This window comes from Metopolophium dirhodum, chromosome 9 (genome assembly GCF_019925205.1).
Source record: "Metopolophium dirhodum isolate CAU chromosome 9, ASM1992520v1, whole genome shotgun sequence".
In the NCBI taxonomy this organism is placed as follows: Eukaryota; Metazoa; Arthropoda; class Insecta; order Hemiptera; family Aphididae; genus Metopolophium; species Metopolophium dirhodum.
In genome coordinates this window covers 16517505-16543073 of record NC_083568.1, presented here as the reverse complement: position 1 = coordinate 16543073, position 25569 = coordinate 16517505, and the positions used below count along the sequence as shown (strand labels likewise).

The following is a 25569-nucleotide window of genomic DNA, read 5'->3' as shown; positions in this document are numbered from 1 at the left end:
ATACATATTACATACAATTATTGCGTTTATTTGAATTAAAATCTTATATTCCCAAGTCCCAACACAACCTATGATATATAAAAGTTTCGAAAATAAAAACTATTGAGAAAAATTAAATCAGATGTTTATATATTATTATACATTATGTAGAATATTCATGAATCGTATCCAAAACTTAAGTGAGGCAAATCGTTGAAAAAAATATCGTCGTCGTAGTATTATCAAGTGTGCGAGTGATGCGTCTGGAAATATTGTACAGCGTAATTAGGTCAAGACAAACATATTAATTTAGATATTAAGTGCGCATATTATTGATTATATTAGCTGGGGTGTCTCCATTATGAATATTTCAATCAAAACGTGCGAATAAAAAAGAAGACAAAACAATCGAATGACGGAGGGCGAAAAAAAAATCAATTTAAAAACACATGTGTTGAGCTCGAGATGAATATTATACTGCAATAAACCTGTCTGACATTAAACGCATCCGCGTCTTTTCTTGTTTACTACAAGTTATATTTTATGATTAATGGTGATGGTTGGGGAGGTGGTATTTTATAGGTCGTTGCGTTTAAGCTTTGGAAGTTATATAAGTAGGTAAACAGTTTAACCATATTAATATACTCGTGGTTGATTGGCCCATAAACGTAATAATTAAATGTAGTCCTAGGACTCCTAACTATACATATACATTATAAATTATCACGACTCATGAGTTCTACTATTTGTTGGTATTTAAATATATTTATAAACGTTAAAAAATGACTATTGTTCCCCACGAATCTGCAGTTAACTATAGGTACAATTAATAATATAAATAAAACGTTTTATAAACACGAATCTAGGGGTGTACAGTACAATAATAATAATATACCATTCCCGCAATGAGCGTTTTCAAAACTGAAAAGTTAATAAATTACATTACATATTATAATATATATTCCTTAAATTGTCATCTTATGATGCGACGATACCTATTTCGGTTTCTTCTGCAGGTCGGTTATCGTGGCGTGCCAAAAATCGCCGGATATCCGGTTATAATAAAAAGTGTCAGCGATAAAAAAAAAAAAAAAAATGAAAATTTAATAATATTAAACCGGTGGTTTTATGCTTTGCTTTCAGTGTGATTCCAGAGCCGGTTAGTTCTCCATACATGCGTGTGCTGCAACACTTCCGTTACCATTGTCGACGACGACGGAACTGCAATGGCAGTCGTCCGGATGGCCACGAAACGGTTTTTCGCCACCCGCGACGCCAACAATGTTAAGAATTATAATATCGCCGCCGTCATCCTGTGTATCACAACTATAGTCCTGCATTCAGGTGAGTCCTTTGACAACAATTCATTCCTCGTAGGTAGCGTGCATACCATTCCCATGTGTATTGTAATTTTATCTATTTATTAAATGTCAGACGTGTTTACCGATGGTCAGTATAGTGACGGCGGTAGTCGTGCAGAAAAAGCTAGTCCAAAAAATCATCTAATCATTAAGATAATAACATAACATTATATGAATCAGAAATGTATATCATTATATGTACCTAGGTAAACTTTAAACAGTTTTTCTCGACCAATAATAAGAATATAAGTTGTTATACTCTTCAACTGAAGTAAACCGTTTCCACGCTGAATTCAATTTGCTGTTAGAATGCGTTATTGTAATACGTCGTTTCAATCTTAATACAATATAATAAATTCATAGGTACATGTTATACCTTTTACTCCCCTTTTAACTGGATTCATTTATTCCAAAATTAATTTTTTTTTATGAAATATTTTATTTTTTATTTTTTTCTAGTCTAAAATCTCATTTTAAACTAGATTGACGTTCAAAAATAAAATATGTTGGATATAAAAATAATAAATATTTGAAAAATTTAAAACTTCCGGACGTTTTATGTATTTCATATCATAGGTTTTCAGAGATGAAATTATGTAGGGTTTATCGATTGTTTACAGACCAAATAAAAGTTTGAAGATCTAAAAAAACACTGCAATCACTGCAAAGTTTATCCGCGTCTATTTGAATTCACCCAAGTGGCTATAACGCTAAACCAATATAATATAATATAATATATTAATATCTGCTATAAATTGCAAACATAATATACTTATCGGTCAGTGGCATACACGTGGGTGTAGGGTGTTTAAACCTTCTTGGTATTTTTTACTATACGTGATCGTGATGTATAAAAATTATAAAAATAAAAAAATAAAATAAAATAAAATAAAATGTAGAAAATATTTTGATATATTTATTATATTTATTTATATAGGCTATACTTACATATACATATAATTTTTTTAAATATAACCCCTGACCCCTGCTCCCATTTAAAATATCCGCTACTGTTATATAAATATATATATATGTAGAATATTATGTAGTGTGCACCAACCTAATTGTATATTTTATATGTACTTTTTGCATCGTATGCGATGTGGCTGAACTTAAACTGGATAATTCACATAAAATACGTCTGAAAATAAAAAGGGTCCGTGCAAAAACTAGACGATTCCATTTTTCAAAACCTATCTTGTAGTTTAACCAGAACTTAGTATTCATTAAATTTATTCATTTTAATATTCTCTTGGAGTTAAATGGTTTTCGCCAGAAATTAAAAAACCGGACAGCTCCAAGTATATGTTATATTTCCTACATAGGTTGTCCGATCCGTCTCGTCCTTACAAAGATATACTATCGTAGTTTTATTACTTTATAAAATATTATCTAAACCAGATATTTGATGAAAATTAATTTGTCTTGTTCTTGCACGGACCTCTTCAGTCAACTATTGTGCAATTTTACATTATGATGATTATTATCATCCGGACGGTAACCGAGATTTTTGGTACCTATATACCTGTACGTAGTAGCGCGTATGGTAACACTACACAAAATAAACAGATCGATATTATAATAGTAATAATAATACCTATATAGTGCGTGCTTTAATGGGAAATGATCGAGATGTATTATGAATGCATAATATGAATGGATAATAAATACCTACGTCGGGGATGAACGCGTTCAAACTGGAAAGTTTCGTCTACACGTGTTTTCGTGTTTAATGCGCACAGAAGTTTGCCGCGGACGGCCATTGTGTGCATATTATTAGGTCGTTATTCAACTTTTCGACAGCAGCACACAGCACACACTGAACCCCAATTATGGACGAACGCGTATAATAATAATCAGAATCTACGTCGCACAATATAGTAATATAATTGTGTGTGTTGGAATTTTTTTTTTCGGCGCCGAACAATAATTGTCTCCAAAAACAACAGGGTATATTATCGCATGCGACACTCGTTTGTATTTAAATGTAATTAAAATAAATAGCCATAATATAATATTTGCACAGAGTGATTAACCCGGCATGCTCACCTATGTTTTTCACGTCTTGTTAAAAATAAATCTACTCGAATTCTGACTTAACGATTTTTATTAAAATATACTCAAAGGCCTTAATATTTGCAAACACTACCGTATTTTCTCATACCGCATTTAAAGCTTGTGAAGTATGGCGATACAGACTTATTTTATTTTTGAACGATTTTTTTCAAAATTAAATTTTCTTTTAAATAATTAGAAATTTGAATCAGTTGTTTCTTTTAAATGCTAAGGTTTATAATCAACGATATCAGATTTAAAGATATGGAGGCTATGACGTTCATACAATTATGGTTAGTAATAATAATATTTTAGTATTTTATAATTTTTTTTTCAATTGTCCGTGTATAAAAAGTAAATACTATATATTCAAATATAATAGGTTTGTTATATTTCAGGTGAAATCATTACAAATAATTTTTATCCTTTATTCAAACTAGTTTAATCACTAAGAAATTTCGATTGGGTACATCAACATATTCTAAAAACCCATAAGCTTATAGAAAAAGGATGGGTTTGTTAAAAAAAAAAAAAGTAGTTCGTTAAAATAAACAGTAACATATCTAATAAATCTGAAATTATGGTAGGTAATAAGAAAAAAAATTACAAAATTAATACAATAAAACATCAATAAATGCATATAATTAAAGGACAAAAGGGTGATGACCATACTTGGCGAATTACACTGTACGTATGCGTAAACTTTCCAGTATTGGTAACCAGGTAATGTTATGATATCTGCATATACAACATTACAACCTACATAGTATATTATGTATTATAAATACATCCCGGGTGCCAAATCATTATTTAATATAATTATAGGCCGAGCAAGGTTTTATTAAAAGTTCCCGTTATTTTTTATAACAATAATAATAATGATGTAATACATTATATACAATATCGTAATAGTGATCAAAACATTAAACATGTCATGTGATCTAACTCTTGCTGACATTACAACTATTACTTGGTGAATTAAAAATAAAAAATGATGTAAGGTATTGCAGAGTTTTCTTGCACCGTACCACAAATATATATTTAATGTTTGAATGACTTTCAAATATTTTTTAATACCAATATTTAATTTTGTATTTATACTCGAAGTTTTTCAAACTTTAAATATTGACAAACTGATATAGTTTATTACATTTTATGAGTGATAAAAGATTTTATAAAAAGTCGAGTTCCGACGTGGTTGAGGGGTGCCCATGAAATTTTCACACCACTATTCTGTACTTTGCTTTCCTAATGCGCACTTGAGTGTTCTTAACTCTAATAAACTATAATATTAGTTCAATATTCAATATTTATGTATTAAAGGTATCATCTGGAAAGCAATCTGTGTATGTCTATGAAAAAAAAACTTAACGACAAAAAGTATGCACCTTAACGTTATCACTGTGACAATATTTTAAGGACAACAATAAATTGACGGTGAAAAAAAAATCGCCTCATTTATAAATTTAAAACTTTAAATGCTTTCCTTGAAGTTTTAAGGTCACCGGTTATTTTATGTGATTTTGAATGAAATAAACAATTTTAAAATATTAAAATAATAATAATAATAAATATTTCTAGTTAAAAATACGACGCGACGTTTTTGATTGTTATTATACATAAATTGCTCTTCTCAGAAGCTAAAACACATGTTTGCCTTATTATTAATTACATATTATAATATTATCTTGTATATTAATATATTTTATTCAATACATATATTTTTTAAGTATATTCATTATTTTAATTACATTTTAATTTACTTACGAAATACATTAAATATTACATGTATTTAATAATAGGATCAGTTGTTATAGATAGGTTAAGAAGCGTGTGTGATGCCAATTCTTCGAGTGGGGGGAAGGTCCTAAGGGGAACTTGATTAACTTATTTGAAGGGGCTGAGGCATAATCGCCGTACAATATAAGATTATAAATGACAAAAAAAAAAAAAAAAACAAAAAACAAAGTAAAAAGTAATAGTAAATGGAAACAGAAACGACGAGAGAGACATCGAGCGAGAGAGAGAGAGAGAGAGAGAGAGAAAAAAACGTTTTAAAATACCCGAAAATGCCCGCTATATTTCACGTGGTATCTGAAACAGTTTTCGCCCGTAAATGATAACGTCATACCGCTTAGCGTGCCGTTCCAGCAAAGTGTCGGGCGTTAACGAAATTATTATACACCCAGCCAGTGATTTATAATTAAACTTAAAACTACGTCACCGAGCTGAATCATATTTACTTCTGTTTTGCATTTAATATCACACTGTCGGTGTATGTGTCGCATAATTATCATGCAGCAGACGGCGACAAAGAGCTTAACATATTGAGCACACGTCATTTTTTTTTTGTTTTTATACTCTTCGGTTTCTCGTCCGTTGACCGAACACGGCTTATCCTTCACGTGTTCGTACATAATAATAATATTATAATATAATACGAGTATACGACACTTCTTCAATACCTGCAAAAGCGGTTCACGATACCTACCTACTCTACTTCAGCATAACAACCACGGTATCGTATCCGCGGTAGACGTAGTCGATGCGTTGATTATGACTATCGTAATTTTGTTTAGGTACTAGGCAATGGCGTTCTTAGATCTGGATTTTTTGGAGGGAGGAGGGGTGTTCAGTATATGTATTTTAGTTTTCCGTTATTGTTGATCAAAAAAAAAATATACATTTCATATGAAATTAATATTATTCTCAAAGATTTAAGGGTGCGGGGGAGGGGGCGGTGGCGGTTATCCGCCTACCGTTAATACGCCACATTTACCTGGTATGAGGTACTCTTGGTAATATCGTTTCTTTTATAAATTATAGACAAACATCGAATCTTCACGTATTGTCGATCGCGATCGCGGTTTATCACCATTTTCATACGAATACAAACACACCCCACGGTGTGCGACCGCAACTCAGAATCAGAACCTGTGTTTTGGTTTTTTGTATATTTTTTTTTAGTTTGAGGCGTAAATGTTGTACTATAAACGAGCGGGTAGCTCCGTTATTGTGGTTGGGCAGCAGACCATAGACCCTTGAGACGTTATAATAATATATTGTTGTATAGAGAGTATGGACCGTCTTTCGTCTTTTTAAAGTATTTGCGCGCATAAATTACGATGTTTTTTTACACAACCTCCACATTTAAACGGTAGATGTTGTGGTGTTTTTGAAGTTTTTGTGTAGATAGTTGGTATACTTAAATGAAGTAAAAAAAAATTAAGAACATAATATTAATGGTAAAAATTGTTATCATTTTTAAAAATTAATAAATTAAATTTCTCAATTTTTACTCTAGTACATTATGTTTTGATACTCAAGTTAATACTATAAATGTATAGATGTATAATGTATAGTGTATAATAATATGGGTGGTCAAAGTTTATTTTGCCTTCTACGTAAAATAATTAGTTTCAAAATGTTGGAGATGACATATTAAATATTTTCTGTCAACAAAAATTTTAAATTCATCTTAAGACGTATAATAATATTATAAGCTTTTATATTATTGTTATTATTTTTTTTTTTTTGTAAGATAAACATACCTACAACACAAAAATAATCGTATTCAAAATAAATCGTGTTCTTCCTCGTACTTCATTACACTTTCAATACAATTGTTTTCTAAAAGCGACTTATCAACTTAACAAAAGTTGGCAATCTCGTCGCAGCCCATCTGTCATATCTTGTCTTGTCATTGTCCTGCACAGCCGCAGCTCAAACGATGTGTCGTCTGACGGCTCGGCTTAACGCAAATATAATCTAAAAATAGTATATTTTTATCGGACAAAATGTTTTTCCCATTTCAAGCTCTGCAATTGTATTTTTGTTGTTGTATGAGTTGTATAACTATAGAAGGACAAGTATAATATATATTATTATTTTTTTTACGTAGCCAACCGAGCATAATACATTATTATGTATTATCACGTACGATAAAATATATGAGTGATGCACCTGTACTCTTTAAATTTAAAAACAAAATAAAATGTTCCGTTTTATTACATAAACTTCCCATTCTGACCCATAAAAAAACAGATTTTTCCGATCATCCAAAATGTATTTTTAACAAATAGTAGTTTGTCCAAGGTCACAATGACACAAGCATCCTCCCGAACATAAGTAGTAATATTAGTAATATAATAACTACTTTCTGAATAAGTGAAATATTTAGTTCACCGCGAGTGGATGATTTTGACAATAATAACTCACGCCGGCGCACAACCCCTCTAATAATCATAGGCGTGCGCACGGGGTGGCCGAGTGGGTGATGGCCTATTATGCAAAATGTACCATATTTGGTATATAGTATGTGACTTAGATTATATTATATACAATATACTTAGTGGTATTTCACGTATTCTGTGATCTAAGCATTATTGTGATTTTTATTTTTTTTTTATACCATATGATACCTTATCATAACTAAATAATTAAATATCTCTATTAAAAATTAAACTGTTACATTATTGAAGGATGATATTACATGTGACAGAAAAGCTATTATATTATGACGTTATTTTATGATGTCCCCCGTCATAAATCTCTAATCCATCTAATCTAAAATAAATTTTTTTATGAATGAATATATTAATTATACCTTAAATAGTGGAAAAATGAAAGTCTATTATATCACTTCAATTACATTTTGGTCAAGTATCATTGGATTTGCCCACTCTGCCACAACAAGCTGCGCACGCCTATGATAATGAATAATGGTATAATATTATAAGTACTTTTCAAAGGTATGTCCTTTTCATGGAAAGCAGGATGTAGGTATTAAAATATAATAGTATTATATAGAGAGATATCTATATATATTATAAGGACCTTCTCGGGAACAACGCACAATGCGGGCACAACGTTTTCAGCTGCGCAGTTGCGCACGCGCACAATGATGAATGGGACTTGCTCTGCATTTTCTGCAAGGGGTGTTTAACATTTTTAAGAGCTACCCACCTCCTACTAAATATACGAACAAGATTTAAAAAAATGTCTCAACCAATTTCGTTATATTAATAACAATCATAATCGGTATGTAAATAAGTTACTATTCATTTCGACATCTCATAATGCGATACACAATCCATCAGCCACTAATCCGACCACCACCCATCTTGCAGATAGTTGTGTAATCGACATTCTTGTACCCCTTCGTGCGCGTGCGTGTCACTGACAATGAGAATATATTTTATAACGTATCGAGAACGCATATTATTATGCAGTGTAGTTATATAAAGATCAACTATCGAGTACATTAGTATTTAATTATATTATATTGAATTAAATAAACGATTAAGCCGATCGAAATGTCTACCTAAACATCGTGTTTTTTGTTTTTCGATGGCCGCCACAGGCCTTGGCAAATATTATATTATTATTATATAATATCACGTATAAAATGTATACACTTCGGCTCGTATCGGGTCGTGGATTACGCAAAACAACCTAAAGTTTTATATGACAAGTCGTTTCTGCTTATTGGAAACGCACACGGCCCCTAAAGAAGTATCCGAGTCTCTCTAATAAATAAAAATAACAATAAAAATCGTGAATACGAGGGACACGCGCACGTAATTCTTGGTCCGCGAAAAAGAGTGCAGTGACCGACAATCTTTTTTTTTATTAAATAAAAGTCATCGCTGCAGTGATTTCCGTCTTCCACGTATTATCTTCGCAGTTCACGTAAATGTTTGGCTTTGCGTAGGTATTGCATTATTATTATTATGATTATTTGCGTTGTTTTAATATTGCTCGTCGCGGTGCTTGTATAGTATATACTTACGTATAAATGTATGGTGGTATATGGTATATATAAAAATGCACGACGGGTTTAGATAATCAATGTAAGTGATGTATACTTAAGAATATAATATCGTATTTTAATAGGACTTGTGCGCCAAACCTCAATTACTGAGTAGGTACCTACCGCAGTAACATGTAAGTACATAATATATGTACTTTGTTATGGTATAAACTACATAGCAAAAAATATTGATTTAGTATATGATAAAAAATATCGTTGAATACAAATTTTGTATCTACAAAATACAAACAAATTAGAAAATACAAACAATATTAAAAATCAAGTTTTTTCAAAAGTTAGGTTTGGTACAACCCCGATATTTTATAAATATTTTAACAAAGTTGGGTAAGTAAAAACAAATAATTAACTTGAGTTAGTATCATTAAATTAACATAAGACCAATCATTTTTTGAACTTAATATATAAATAATACATTTAAACGTAAAAGTTGTATCTAATATTCACTTACAACTCGGATAAAAAATCATTTTTAAATAAGTATCTGAACCACAAAAACATGTTTTACTTCTAATTACATTTCAACTTGAGTTATCATTTATCGATACTTATTCTTCGGAATTTAATTTTCTATTTATTTTTAAAATGGTTTTTATTTTTGCAATTTCCGGTTCCCGATTGACGGCTGTTATCGATTTTGTTATCGATCATAATATTATGTACATACATAATTAGATTTTTACCTTATTATCGTAATATATATACCATTATTGTATTTCAAAGAAACATTATAATAATATTTACTAGTTTACTGTACACAGTATACAGCAAGATAGAATAAAAATATTTATAAAATTTTAACATGACAGAATATGCTTTAATATAAATGGAAATATAGCTAAGGTATACTGCAATAGTAAATTTACTAGTTTCTTTATTAAGCTAATTAGAAAATGGATAGATTTAGTTATGTGTAAAAGAATTATATAGTGAAACTTATGGGCTACAGTTAAAGAATCTAATGTCCACATAGCACGTCATATTATTTGCTCATTTGTACAATAATATGCATGTCAAAATGTTAAATATTACCCAAGTAATATAATATATTGCTGCTGACACGGCATAATGATATATTAATATCATAGGGCATTTTCACGAATGACAAGATAACAACACAATACTGTTTGTTGAAATCGGGAGTTAATAAATTAAATAATTGGATATTAAGACGTGTCGAGTACACTTGTAAAGTAAGTATATAGAAATAAAAACGTGAATCCCTATGACAATTTTGTATAGTTTTTGCATTACCAACCTATTATAATATAACATATCACATTATTATTTATACAATATACCTGCAACGCTACACACTCATCTTAGAGTGCGGATACGTAGACAGATGATATTATATTTTCACCGCGTCGAATGTCGATATACCTCATAATATGTTCGCACGGACACACGGTAGCTATTTTTATAATAATAATAATATAAATATAAAATAATGCGGACACCACACACCGGTCATACCGCGTCCGACTGTCTGCAAGAGTTGAAGACGTATCAATATAATAATAATATAAGTAATAATATACGATATGGTGCACGATAAATACATAACATAATATAGGGTACCTGTAATATAGGTCCTATATATATATATATAACCTACTTACACATATATATACATATATATATGTAAGTAGGTGGTGTATATGGACTATATTTTAACGACGACGATGCGTTATCCGCGGAAAAAGCTACATCAGCATTACGCGCGCACACGCACACACACTCTTACACCTACACACTCGTACACATACACACAAATGCATACACACACACACACACACACACACACACACACACACACACACACACACACACACACATACACACACACACACACACACACACACACACACACATACACGCAAACGCACACGCACATTACACGAAATCCGCAGTGTCGGCTGAGCGGTTATATACGGACGACGGATATATACGAGACGAGGAGGGGTCGTGGACCAAACGTTATATTCCTCGGGCTGCTGCGGCCGGCTACAATATTATATATATTATATAATAATAATAATAATAATAATAATAATAATAATAATATTATTATATACGGAGCAGTGTGCGGATCGGGCACGGGGTCGACTGTACGACTATTATGTTTTATAATATATATATAATATATATATTATACACGGGGGGGAGTGATTATCGGCGGCCCGGGGGGCGGAGTCTGTGTGCTCGGGGTCGCATATCCGGGCGCGGCGCAGGGGCGGTACCGTTTTATGATCGATATCGTGACCACATTTTTCGGGTAAAAGACGCCGCCGACGCCGAGTCCGCCCGACAAACGCCACCAGGGGGATGCGATACATATATATTTAGGTACACACGCAACTATAATATATAATATATAATATGATACATGTATTGGATTTAATATCGGTGGTTAAAAGGTTAAATGTAGTGGTAAGTCACAAGAAACACGATTTTACGGGGGACACTTTCTATTGAAACATGGTACCACCACAAACGTTTTTAATCTATAAATAGTAAATCATTTTTTATTCTGTGAAAATGTATGAATCAACAATCTTAAAGAATTGAATTAGAAATCATTATATTATTAGCATCTTAAAAATGATCTTTATTGATGACTTCGACAGTCTGAATTAGACTGGGTACCGAGTTGAGGGATATACCATATTTGAACACATAATAATAATTATGACAACGTTTTTAATTATAGCGTGATTTGTATAATAGAGTTGGTATATATTTAGTATAGTAATATTAAAGGTGTTTTTTTGTTATGAAACGTTTTATTTTGAAGCGTTTAAAAATTTGATATGAACTAAACGTTTCATTTGAATGAAATAATGATAAGAATAAAAATGTCGCTATAGATTCATAGATGATTATTAATCGATGGCTTACGAAGTAGGTATTCAAATGATGGAAAATTAGAAAAATTGAATCTACTTTTTAGATGTGCCTTCATTATTTACTATAGTAACGTCATTAAAATATACCACTATATCTATATGCTGCTTGTAAAACAACGAACGAAGATTTTTCGGTTACCACAGCTCCGACAGTATACGCGCAGGTATAAAAACCGCGGTCCACGCGGTGTTATAATTATAATATATAGTTATACCGCACTCGTAATCATATAATATTATACCTAGTATATTATAATGATTGCACGTCGATTTAGCCGGCTTCTCGGCTTTATGTTGTGTATAATTATGTACTTGCACAAAAGTTACCCCCGACAATAGCGAGCTACTATAGTGCCATATATTCGAAAGTGCAGACGTCGAGACCTATATAATGGCATCGGTACCTACGACTGCAGACGGTGTTCACGGTTATGGCACTTTGATTGTAGGTATAAAGTTTTACTATGTTATACACCACGTCAACGAGAAACATCGCGTATTTCAATAGACTTGATTTTTGATTTTGATCAATAGTTTTGATGACAATCTCGTTACCAACGTTTCGTTTTACGGTTGCAGCCATTTTTAGATAATGATTTAGATGTGGCTACGCAAATTATTATTAATATTATTATCTTAAACATCGATTACACTATAATTTAATATTATTGATATTATACCGGGCAGTAAACAATAAATATTGTATCTATCATTCGCAACATAAAGATAATATACCCTCAACGCGTCCATTATAGGGGTAGTGTTTTATTAAAATTAATAAGTTTATTTTTTTTTGATATTTAAGTGCATTTTTGACGACTGCGAAATAATTTCTCATCTTATTACTTAAATCAGTTGACAAGCACAATGATCTTTCCTGCAGTGATCAATGTCCATCGTCAGTGAGACAACGCATGAGACATACATGGAATATATTATGATGTGCCTCTCTGCTGCAATTCTTATTTTTATTTCAGCGTTTAGGTTGGTTCATATCCTAGTTTTCTTCTACCAGGGATGTTTTAATAATTCTTACCACATAATAATATATTGGTAGGTACGCATTTTTCACCGAACCATCTGCATCGTCCAGCGTCGCTAGCTCCCTGCAGATGGATGACCACCCAAGTTTCAGTGACAAATCTTTGCCCCACATAAACACATGTTCCTAAACCAAGAATAACCCCCTCCCACTACACACATACACAAAATTCTAATGGCCATAGTTGCCGATGCTTAAGTTAAAAATAAAAATAAATAAATAATATAATAAATGCTTTATATATTAGGTAGGTAATTGTCGAAAATTCATAAAATATATAATATATTGTAACATCGTGTAATAACGCGACTATACTACAAATCGGAATTCAAAGTTAGTGAAAATCACCAGATAAGGCCGCAGTAGGTAATTATAAATTCCGGAAAATTATTATTGTCACTTGAGTCCGTCTAGTCTTGGCGTCAACGAGAGTACCGACGAGATAATCAAATACATATTAATCATATTATATTTTGCTGAAAATGACACACTATTTTTGGCTACCTGTAGCATTGGTGCAAATTACATGTCTATATTTTGGTACAAATTACAATATCACCCACGTATGCGCATAGTAATATCATCAGGTGCAAAATGGTGCAATCAAATGGCGTTAAAATAAAACGGTCCTCTCTCGTGTTATGTGTGAAGCATATTCGCAATTTATAGTAATAATTCATAGCAATTTAATTTTTCGTCTGCATTATAGTTATGCACACAACACTGTTGCCGTCGAAAAGAGGGATAATACTATTAAAATAGTATTTGAAATTTTAATTGAACAAAAAAGTCCTATTATTATAATATAATTATAGAAACATATAGCGATTTGTGGCGGTGCAGTAAAGTAAATTAGACTCGCTGTGCGGTTTGTGTGAAAAATTGAATGTATACAAAATATCATCTGCGTAAAAAGATTATTTAATGTTAGGTATGCACTTTTCGATGAACTTGCGCAAAGAATGTGCGTACCTACCTAATTGTAAAATGTAGAATAATAATAATAATATATTGTACGATTATATAAAATAATAATATGTAACTTGTAGCAAATTAATTATATTTTACGTTTGTACGCATTATTGTTACCTATACAATATACTTATATACGTAATAACGTGATCTCGTGTAAATTAATTGACTTTCGTCTGCAGGTTATACAGCGTAATAATTGTTAGGCAATGTTTCGTTAAAAATCTTTCAAACGGGGCCAACTCAATTTTGTTGATATTATATCATTATTATGTCAAGTGACATAATAATATTGAATTATGTGGATTATGATGTACACGTCGCGGTTTACGATATGCACTGACATCAAATTACATTATTACTATACAAGTCCACCAATTAATATAATGAATATTGTACAGTCGTCGACCGCCGATAGAAGCATAATAATTGGTAATTATATATTATTAATAATATTGTATTAATTCTAAATTACTATTGTATAACACAACTGTTGATAGTCAGAGGCGTTATAAAAAAATATTGTACCGGTACAAACCAGTCGTCATTACTACGCGTTTTCCACCGTTACAACTTATACTTACATCTTATATTATAATTATTATTTTTTTCATTTCATGTAACATAACGGGCGGAAGCCCTATTAGAGTATATCACAGTATTTTGGTATTTACATTTTGCTAAAATATATATATTTATACAGGAGAAAAAAACAAATTTGTAGTTTGGTTAAAGTATAACAATATAATCAATTAAAGGGAGAGAAGGAGCACGTGGATTGTTAAATACATTTTTTACTATAATATTATACGATAATAATATTATAGGCGTGTCTGCGTATAATGAAGTATCCGATATGATGTGGAATAGACACGGTGTATTGTGTGGTTTAAACGGACCGCTTGTTGAACGCGTATTATAATAATAATGTGCAACGCAACCATCCCGCAGGACTTGGGGTATAGTAACTAACGATGATGATAATAATAATAATAATATAATGATGATAATAATAATAATAATAATTGTCGAGAGGCGGGAGAAAAAAATTTCGCTCATAAATGTTTTCGGGGGACGATGCAAATAATTAACGTCCTCTCGGTGCACCCTATAAAATATATTATTTTCATATTATACGCGTACTGTAGTATATTATGCATCGCCGGTATTTTTATTTTCATATACCATCATCGTTATTATCATTATTATTATTATTATTATTATTACTATTATACGTGCGGCGCGCGTCGACATCAGTCGGTTCATAAATCATATTGACTATAATATGTACGCGTTTTGTTCGGCACAATGTCACGCGTATTATTATATTGTACGTTATCGTGCACCCGCGACAGATGCATATTAGTATATTACATAATATATTAATATATTACATTATAGTGAGTACCTATAAGTATATTATATAGAACTTTCAAAAAAGATCAAACTACTTTACACCAATTCGAAATATATAGATGTATAAATATTATATAGTAGGTATATAGATAGTAGCTATTGGTGCTATATACGTTTGTGATGTATATTAGAGACCAGCGCATTTTTTGTTAAAGTATCGTAATCCATAGTACCTATCCATGATATCCATGATATCGTATAAAGGCGTCTCATGGCAAGCATGCAACTATCCCAATTTTTTCATTTGAATTTATAATAATTATGATTTTTTGTTAATTTTAAGTACCTAAATATTTTGAGGACCATATATTATAACCTATAGATAGGTACTTTTGGATAGGTATTTTTCATACCGTTTAAGGAGTATGTCCGAATGTCCGATGTTGTATATTATACACCCTTTTTTTTTAAAGAAGATAATTCTTTTTAAATATTTTTAGGATATCGTGCACCACGACGTGGTTTCCTTAAACTAATGTGTAAAATTCACTATCGTTAAAATATTATAATAAAAAACGCATGCATTTAATTATTATATTTATAATATTGAGGGATGCGTTTTCCTACAACGGAATCTTTCCGGTTTTTTATCAAACGGAGTTGAACATTTAAAACTACGTATGAAACTAAACTATATATCTATGTACATATAAGCGATTATCTTGATATAGTCATTATGAAACCTACGTATATTGATAACTATTAATTATCTAAAATAGATAGTGTTTTAGAAAAAGTAAAAACTATATGACTAAACAAAACATTAACAAATAATAAAGTTTAGATTTTTAAAAACATGAACAGAATAAGTACCAATACTATACCTTGGAGATAGTGCATTTTGCAATAGATGCGAGAATATTGTGTTTTGTAATAGATTATAATGGTGGCCGATTGGAAAAGACCGTTTTGAAAACAAAACGATTATTTTTAAATTGATTTTAGTAGGTAGTAGAAATAGTACGTTAATTAAACATGATAACAAGTTTTTTTACCATAAGTTAAGTAGGTACCTACTATATTATTTTCACTGGAAAAAATAAAATGGTTTATTATACAAAATGATGTACCTACTGATTAAATTTATTACAAAATGCACTGTTTCATTAAATATTGTTCAAGTAGATGTGCAATAGTAAGTTATTAGGTTCGATTAAAAACCATTATTTCGATATTAAAAATACATTTATTCTTGTACAAAATATTATGTTTCAACGCATGCAATTTTTAAAATGTTATTATACTCATTTTGAAATATTGTTTAAAAAAAAAAGTACGGACCATTAAAATATGAATATCCAACATTTTAGAAAATCGTGTGTACAATAAAATGTCAACGCCTATACCTATTGTATAAATACCAGTGTTAAAACATATAACAATGTAATGATATAACAAACAGTTTGAACTGTCTATATTTTAAAATTTAAATAACAAATACCTATAGATACTGAAAACTACTGAAAATTGCATAACTTTATTATATATATTTTTTTAATTATATAATATACAATATGCGTATAAATAATGTTTTGGAATAATCATAATAATAATAATATGTAATTATTAGTTTACATTTATTATACTAAACCTTTAAAAGTCCTTGATTTCCATATGTGCGGTATATTATTTGACTGACTTATCAGTCATCATAATATTATACATAAATAGAAAATACTGCATGTGGCTATATTTATATACAACACGTAAAAATGTTGACCTCTTTTCATAAACTCGTCATTATTCAAATAGGTATAATATATTAATATTGTATATTGTTAATATATAGGTACATGTATATTTTTATTATTTGTTATTTTGTATAGTAGATATATTATAGAGATTAAGACTTAAGGTTTCTCATAATGCATTACTGTATCGTAATTTATAGCTATTACAGTGAAACCTCCCTCTAATACCTAAACACCTTTAAATAGCGGAAGTTTTTTGGGGAATAAACTACGAACTTTCTACAAACTAAATTCTCTGAATATAGCGGACAAATTTTCAATCACCCAGAATGTCCGGGATATACAGATTTCACTGTGGTATGATAATATATGTGATATATTTAATCATTTCGATGATAAATTCTTGCAATTGTCTTGTCCAAAAAACACTGTCTTAATCAACTATAATGAATTCCACTATTTCCACTAGGAAATATTTTTCAAATTTGGTCATTTATCATTGCTTTTTAATATTTAGAATTGAACAATACATTAATACCTATGGGACAAAAAGATAATATATTAAGCAAGATGAGTACTAATTAGTATTGACACCGTAGTAATTACGTCATCTTAATACTATGTTATTATCATATAATATCACCTGTCTGATTGTAATTTCAATTTTCGATTTTTTTTTAGCATTTTTATAATTTTTCTATGACTTTTATATTACACTGAAGCGGAGAAAATAATTACTTTTTTTAACCTCTTATTTAAAAAAAAATTTTATTTTTTCCCTATGGCAATGTTCTTATCGATATAGATTTTTGATAATTTTTTGACAAGTCGAAAACAGATATTTTATGCTCGTTCGTGTATATTATAATAATCCATTACATTATACCAGCTTTTGAATGTAATTCCGGTTTTGTTTAACTATTTCTATCGAATAATAAAATCACAGATACAGCATACATCCGTTAGAAATAATAAAATAGTATAATACAGTGCGCTGTACACATGCGTGTATTATAATATTCAATATAAAGATAATTAATCATTATCCCCCCCAAACCACAATATTGTACATTTAATATATTATAATAAAATATAAAATTACCGACTCTAAAAATCCGAGCCCCGTAGTATTATATCAGTGTCAGAACTCATTTTGCGGTGAGAAAAATTTAAAATTAAAAACAAAAGTTAAAAAAAAAAAAAACTTTTTATGATGTCGCGTATCATTTACTCGATGCCAAAACGTTTAGTTTGCATTTATAGGTTCACGTAGGTACCGAGAGCGGAGATAGTTAATACTGCAGCAGCGAGAGCGTGCCAGCTTTAATAGCTGATAATATGTTCATAATGGACAAAATATAATATATATATAAAATAATATAACCGCGCGATGTTATTTTAAAATATACTTATCAGTGTGCCACTCGTTTTCTGTATGGGGTGCAACATATTTTACGACGTACCGGCCATCCATTAAAATAAATATCTACCAAAAAAAAAAAAAACGGTTTAAACAATTATGTTACGTATATTAACAACATTAATAATAATTATTAGTTCATTATATTAAACTACTATAGTCAATTTGCCTACAGTCACCCCCGGGTCACCCACGACCCATTTTGACTGAGGTGTCGACACCCCCGTATCCCTTCGTACGAGCCACTGACACTTATTAGGTATTATAATATTATTATATATTATGTACTGCAGCCCGTCACCAACAACAACCCGTAGCCGACGTTCTATATATGTATAGGCACGCAAATGTATTTGGAGATATATGCGTGTGAGAGTTCGCTGACACGAATGAAAAACGCGAATTTAAATGAATAAAAAAAAGTATAGGTGAACAATTCGCGGGGGTGACGCTGATATAATATAAAATAATGATAATAATATGTTCTACACCTTTCTCGACTGCGGTGCGATAATTGGTCTCTATGTCGTCGGCGGTGGTGGCGGAGGTTTGAGAGGGTGTACACGCCATCAGTGGCTTGCATTATACACACACACACACATATATATATATACATTTTATAGTGGCGACGACGAGCACAAACCATAGCGGTGGCAGCAAAAGCGTTATCTGCTATCTGTTATCGTCCGACCACACGCCATTACGTCATTATGTATTACGCCACCACCGCCGGGCTGTAGCGAAATTGTTTTTGATGTCTTTTTCACACACACACACAAACGTAAGCACGCACGCGCAGTTATTATATATTAGATATTTTATATGGGGAAGGGTACTTTTTTTTTATTTTTCACCCACGCCGAGCCGAAATCAAAAATCCGGAGAAAAAAATATTATATCACCCGCCGAAATATAATATTATAAGTCTATAACACTGCACTGCAATACGATGGTAATAATATAATATTGCACTTAGTCGCTGTAGTAGTTGTTGCCGAGACGTGAATTCGCGGACATAACATAATATACACATATTGTACACGCACACTTGCCCGGCACAAAATATAACTCGATCTCGCGATGATGATAGTAGAATAATAATAATAATAATAATAATAATACACAATACGAGTGCGGGAGTATCGCCGACAGACGGCATTAGATTTCGTCCCGTCGTAATCTCGGAAAAGGGATAACGATGCTTGGCGCGGCATCACACTATTATTGTATTATATTGTTATAAACGCACATTATTATCGTCGTCACGGTCGTCATCATCGCGTTCGTCGCCGTGGTCGTCGATGTGTCGGACCCCTGCAACTCGCTATATAATATCACACGCGGACCCCGATGAAGGCCGCTACGTATAAATGATAATAATATATCGAATATTATTATGTGCCTATGCGCTCAAGTCGAGGGTAGTATAACGACCAGATGTATAGTGTATAAGACGTATAACACGCTGTAATGACGATAATAACCATGACGTACGAGACGCCGCGGTGGGGAGGTTCCGATCCCCGGGGGACTGGTGGTCGCGACCTATCACGCAGTACACGCACCCCGCGATACTCCACTGCAGCCGAACAAAATGTCACACTAATATTACGTTCGACTAGCACACAAGTCAATCTGATGTGTCAAAAATTACGTGAGTTACGTATCACCCCCATCCCCGTCCCAAAAATGTTGATCTATTAGAACTCGATGTCTATGAATACCGGCTATCATGTCAGGATTTTGACTTACTCTGCAAACGGGTAGAGACTAGAGAGTACAGGGATATACGTCTTGCTAATTTTCACTCAAAGAAATTTCACCATTCAAATTGTTCGAACGCTCTAAAATGTGTTACAAAATGCATGAAATACTATAGGCACATGCGAGTTGGACCGATATTTTAATAATTGTTGATCAAGTGTGGAGCTCGATTTATATTAGGTGTATATATATAGGTAGCGCGAGAGCGCGTGTCGATAATAAACGATAATAAAATGATCGACACGTGAAAATGGATATTATTATGGGTTTTCGGCGCGAGTGTGTGACACAAAGCTGAACGAGTTTTATAGGTAATAATACATATTTATATATTATATAATAGAGTACGGTTGTACAGGTATATAGTGACGAGTATACCTATAATAAAAACCACGCAAGTATAGTGTGTCAGTGTGTCATGCAGCATCCTGACGCCGTAATATAATACATACAATAGTGAATAGTAATAATAATAATAATTTGTAAAATGAGTGTTACGACTACGCTGTCACTACCCGAATAATAGACACGACATGAACACTGTACATTCACCGGACGAATAATAATTATTTGTTTTCCACTTCAAATCGAAATGCAATATTATATGAATATGTAATATATCCTACACTATAAAATGAAGAACAGCTGACTTCGAGAACAGCTGTCTATAGTGGAACCGTGAAACGGAAAACGCCGGCTATAGTGAAACCGTGGCGTTAAAAATTAAACACCGCTCCGTTTCTACTGTCCCCCCCCCGACCCTTTCCCGTAGATTCCTTAGCGCGTCCAATCGCGTACCTTCGCCGCGGCGGCAATCGGTTGGTTTTCAAATGTTCAAACCTTTTTCGAAAAATGTTACGCTTTTTACGCCGTTTTTCGCATTTTTGACATTTTTGTCTACTTCATTATTGTTTTAAAAGCCGCTGATGTGTCTGTCCATAGTCATCGCAATCGACGCCAGCGTCGGTCGTTATTATTGATTTTTTCGTTTTTCTCGATTCGTTTCGTATTTTCAACTGCCGTTTGTGCTCTATTTGTTAAGTTAACGCAAACACAATTTTGTGGTTTGATTTAAATAAATGTATTATTCAAACATACATTTTAATAATTTAATAATAATAATAACGGTCAGATCGTTGAATAAACTACATGGCAGAGCGCATGAAGACGACTCGCAAAGGCGGCGGCGGCGGAGACTGCAAAACACAACGGGTGAGCGATACAGCTGAGCTAGGAACAAGGATGTCAGCATCGCTGGACTCGAGGAAACGGATAACGTTTCAGGGTGCGGCGGTGCGCGACTCCAGGACGGCCACCGGATGGTGACTCGGTCGAGTCAGGGCGAAAATCACGTGGAGAGGATCAGGGACCTTTGCAGCGCGGTCCGACGATCCTCTCCCATTTTCGCCCAGTGGCAATCGGTCGAGTCACGTCTCCGGTCGCCGATGGTTCCGTAGCACCAACAGCTGCCTTTGCTCGCTCAGTGTTTTAGGTCACCGTCGTCGTCGTCACGCATCAGTCGTCTTCAGCACCTGCACATCGTCGATGCGCACAACATCGCGCACTAGCCGCTCGCCGTCAAATTGTCTCATTGCTCCCGTGGCCGTCGCGGTCGAGACTTCGCCCGCCGTCATGATGGTCGTCACCCGCGAGCAAATGCGCTGGCCATTGCACTCGTCCGCCTGCGGGATGTGCCACGAGAACGTATAGAGGTGACCAGTAGCCTTATTATTGCTTTAAGCACCTCGCCATCACGTACCACTCCCCCTGCTTATTGTGTTTTGTCTGGTGTTCTCCCCCCCCCACCATTAGACCACTTTGAGCCATTTATTATGTTACAAAAATGATGAAAAATGATAAAAAAAATGATAAAAATGTAAAAAAAAAAGGCCACTTTGAGCCGTTTGTATATTGTTAAAATTTGTATATTGTATAATTAAAATTTTTCAAAATTAGGCCATTTTGAGCCGTCAATCCATTGACACTTTTGATTGTACTTCAGACTTTAAAAAGTTTATTCCAAAATTACAATTGTTTGTTAATAACTGAAATCTGAATACACAATAAAATTGTCTATACTAAAACAAAATATTGTTTCTTTTTTACGTATTAGAGTGTATTTGTATATTTATTTATTTCAACAGAATAATGGGCTCCACTGAACATGCCCCTGTGAGGACCAATGCAAAGTATTAACTACTATAGCAATGTTTTTGTCACGCATCAAATATATCAATAAAATATTATAATAATGATAGGTATTTTTGGTCAGGCGAACGTATAATAATTAAAAGATAACTTGGGACTTTTACGTGTATAATAAATTTTACTGTACGCAATGGTTTTTTAAAAGTAGTAATACTTTATAGTTTAATTATACTTTTGACCCCACAAAGTAACACAACTGTTCTTACCAAGTAGGAACAGAAAAGATGCTGATGTAAAATATCAAAGCATTTTTACTACCCCAAAAGGTGATGACAGACACAAATAATAAAAAAGCAGGTAAGTGGATGTCACTCTGCTGTACAGTTGGTTACAAGTGGCCTAAATGGGTCAATGTAATGGATGGTGTAAAATTTGAATTCAATGATATAAATCACTGTATACGAAAAACGATTCTGAGTGAAGACTGCCTGTCAGCCTAAAATATTACTAAGTAGGTATATTTTATAGTATTATTGTGATTAAAATAATTCATTTTCGTATTAGGCTTTAGTAAATATCTACTTAAGTGGATTAAATTAATTTTTGTCGAAAAAATTACATTTGAAAATGTCATTGTGTAAACTTATAAAATATATTAATATACTCTAAATTACAAAAATTTTTACAAATTTTAGTCAGTGCTTTGCTTCTCCTACCAACAACTTAGTGTTAAAGTGGTTCTGAACCCGCCAATCACATCATTCACAAAGCACAAAGCGAGATTGTTCTCCTTTGAAACAGAGTATAGATGATATAATAATGGTACAAAATTAATGAACATTAAACAGCCAATGGCCCTTGGCCCCTCGCATATGAAGCATATTATTCCTAATGAAAAAAATGTATACAACAGAAAAGTCATTTTCTATTTTACAATAACTATTTTCTTTTTATTATACCTACATAATTAATTATATTTGTTATTTTCAACAGGTATTTCTGTATGTATTCGTATTCCATGCATTGACTTAATTTCATCTTTTAAAACCGGAAACAAATAATATAAAAATTACTTTTTTTAATTAACACCTATTGTAAATTGTTGCATTAAATGTATAAAGTTCAAAATATATAAGAATTAAATGTATAAGTATATTGATGTGACACAATATTGAATATATTAAATACTATAATATTACAAACTTTTCAATTGGTTAATAATTTTCTTTTGGTATAGAAAACAAGAGTTTTTAGTAAAAAAATGGAGGTTCCCATACCAAAAAAAATAAATATATTTTAAATGTCATCTAAGGAGGTTATCAATAACCAACAAATTGTTACTATAATTAATTTAAATATTTGGAAAAGTATAGGTTTCTATATGATTATAATTTATAATTAATAACAGGCCCATAAACAGAATATATAAGGAAGGGTTCAATCCCTCAAAATAGCATTGAATTTGCACCACAACCACCTAAAAATATTTTAAATAAGCTTATATAACTTAAATTTTAAATGTAAAATGTTATTATAAAATAAATTGATTTCTCATAGGTAATTACGTAATTATTGAGGGACAGATATTTAATAGTAAAATAGGTATTGCTTAGATTTAAAAAAAATACAAATGATTGAAACTGATAATACATCTTCTTTAAATCTTAGTATCTTACATATCAGTAATCATATTAATACATACTAATACCTATAATTATTGTAATATTAAAACATTTTTTGTCACCAAAAATGTGTATCACATGATATACTATAGGTAGGTAATTAATAAAAAAAAATTTATATTAATAACATAAGCACCTACACTATAATAAGAGAACATGAATGAAATCCTATATATATATATATATATTATATAAGCACCATGGCCGCAAATCAAGTTTTAAATTTAAGGGACCGACTTTTTTTAAGCTGCAAACCCGTAGATATGTTAAAAATTTACCAAAAAAAACATGGTAAATCCCAAATGCAAAAAATTCTAAGATTGTGCAAAGTATAGAAGTTTCTAAGTTGATTTTACTAGAACCTTATCCAATATTTGTGAAGAATTTATGTATATTTATTAATCACTTAATATAAACATATACCTACGTGCATTTGTTTGAAACGTCGTATGTCCTGGATTTTTTGAGGAGAATGCACGTCATTTAGAGTGGGGACTACGCCTCCAAGCCCCTTAATTGGCGCCTATGGATATGCCATACAATAATAAATATAGTCGTGATTATCGGGCAACAACGACGTCGCAAAACAATATAGTAACTATTACTGTGGTATAATACTACGTAATACCAGGGTAAAAACAACAGTGATTTTTTCGTGTTTTTTGGTGGACGTCCAGAACGATGTCGTCGTCTAAAAACATTATATATACAGATAATATTATTATTACATAATCTAAGAACGTACATTATAAAACATTTATAGTTGGGGGCGATCCAGAGCCCTTTTGTTCTCGTGGTGAATAATATACCACTCTCGTCCTCGCACGGTTTATATAGCGAATGCAGTGCAGTAGTAAGTCAATGCGTAGTATATATACTTATAAAAGTTGTAGTAGTAGTATTAAAGTAGTCGACTTCAATACGTTATAATATTATCATTATGTATATGCACGCCAACTCTCCGACGTCCAAGACTAATAGAAAAAGCCGTGTTGCATACACCTTTGAGCAGGGCGCAGGGCTGGGTTGGAATCGTTTATTCGGGCTCCGGGTAGTTTCTGGTAGAGGATATTGTATTCCACGGGTTTCAAACACTGGAATAAAAAAATGCAAACAATTAATGTTTGGGTTAGCTCATAATCGTTATTATTCGGGTTAATGGTTGTTGTACGGGTGTTAATACGGGTGTTAATGTAGTTCTAGAAAAACTTAATTGTAAAACTGTTACCGTGGGTACCTTTAGATTATAGGATACTTATTATATTTTCATTTAATCAAATATCACTGCTACATTGATAGT

The 25569-nt window shown here is 32.0% G+C and overlaps 1 protein-coding gene across 1 annotated transcript in view; it reads left to right on the top strand.

Moving 5' to 3' along the window:
* LOC132951962 (protein Skeletor, isoforms B/C) overlaps window positions 1-25569 on the top strand; it is a 102788-nt gene that overhangs the window by 13523 nt on the left and 63696 nt on the right. Inside the window, exon 2 of the mRNA XM_061024043.1 lies at window positions 1123-1323. Within this exon, the coding sequence (XP_060880026.1) occupies window positions 1206-1323 (118 nt within the window). The 5' untranslated portion in view covers window positions 1123-1205. The remainder of the gene's footprint in view (window positions 1-1122; window positions 1324-25569) is intronic.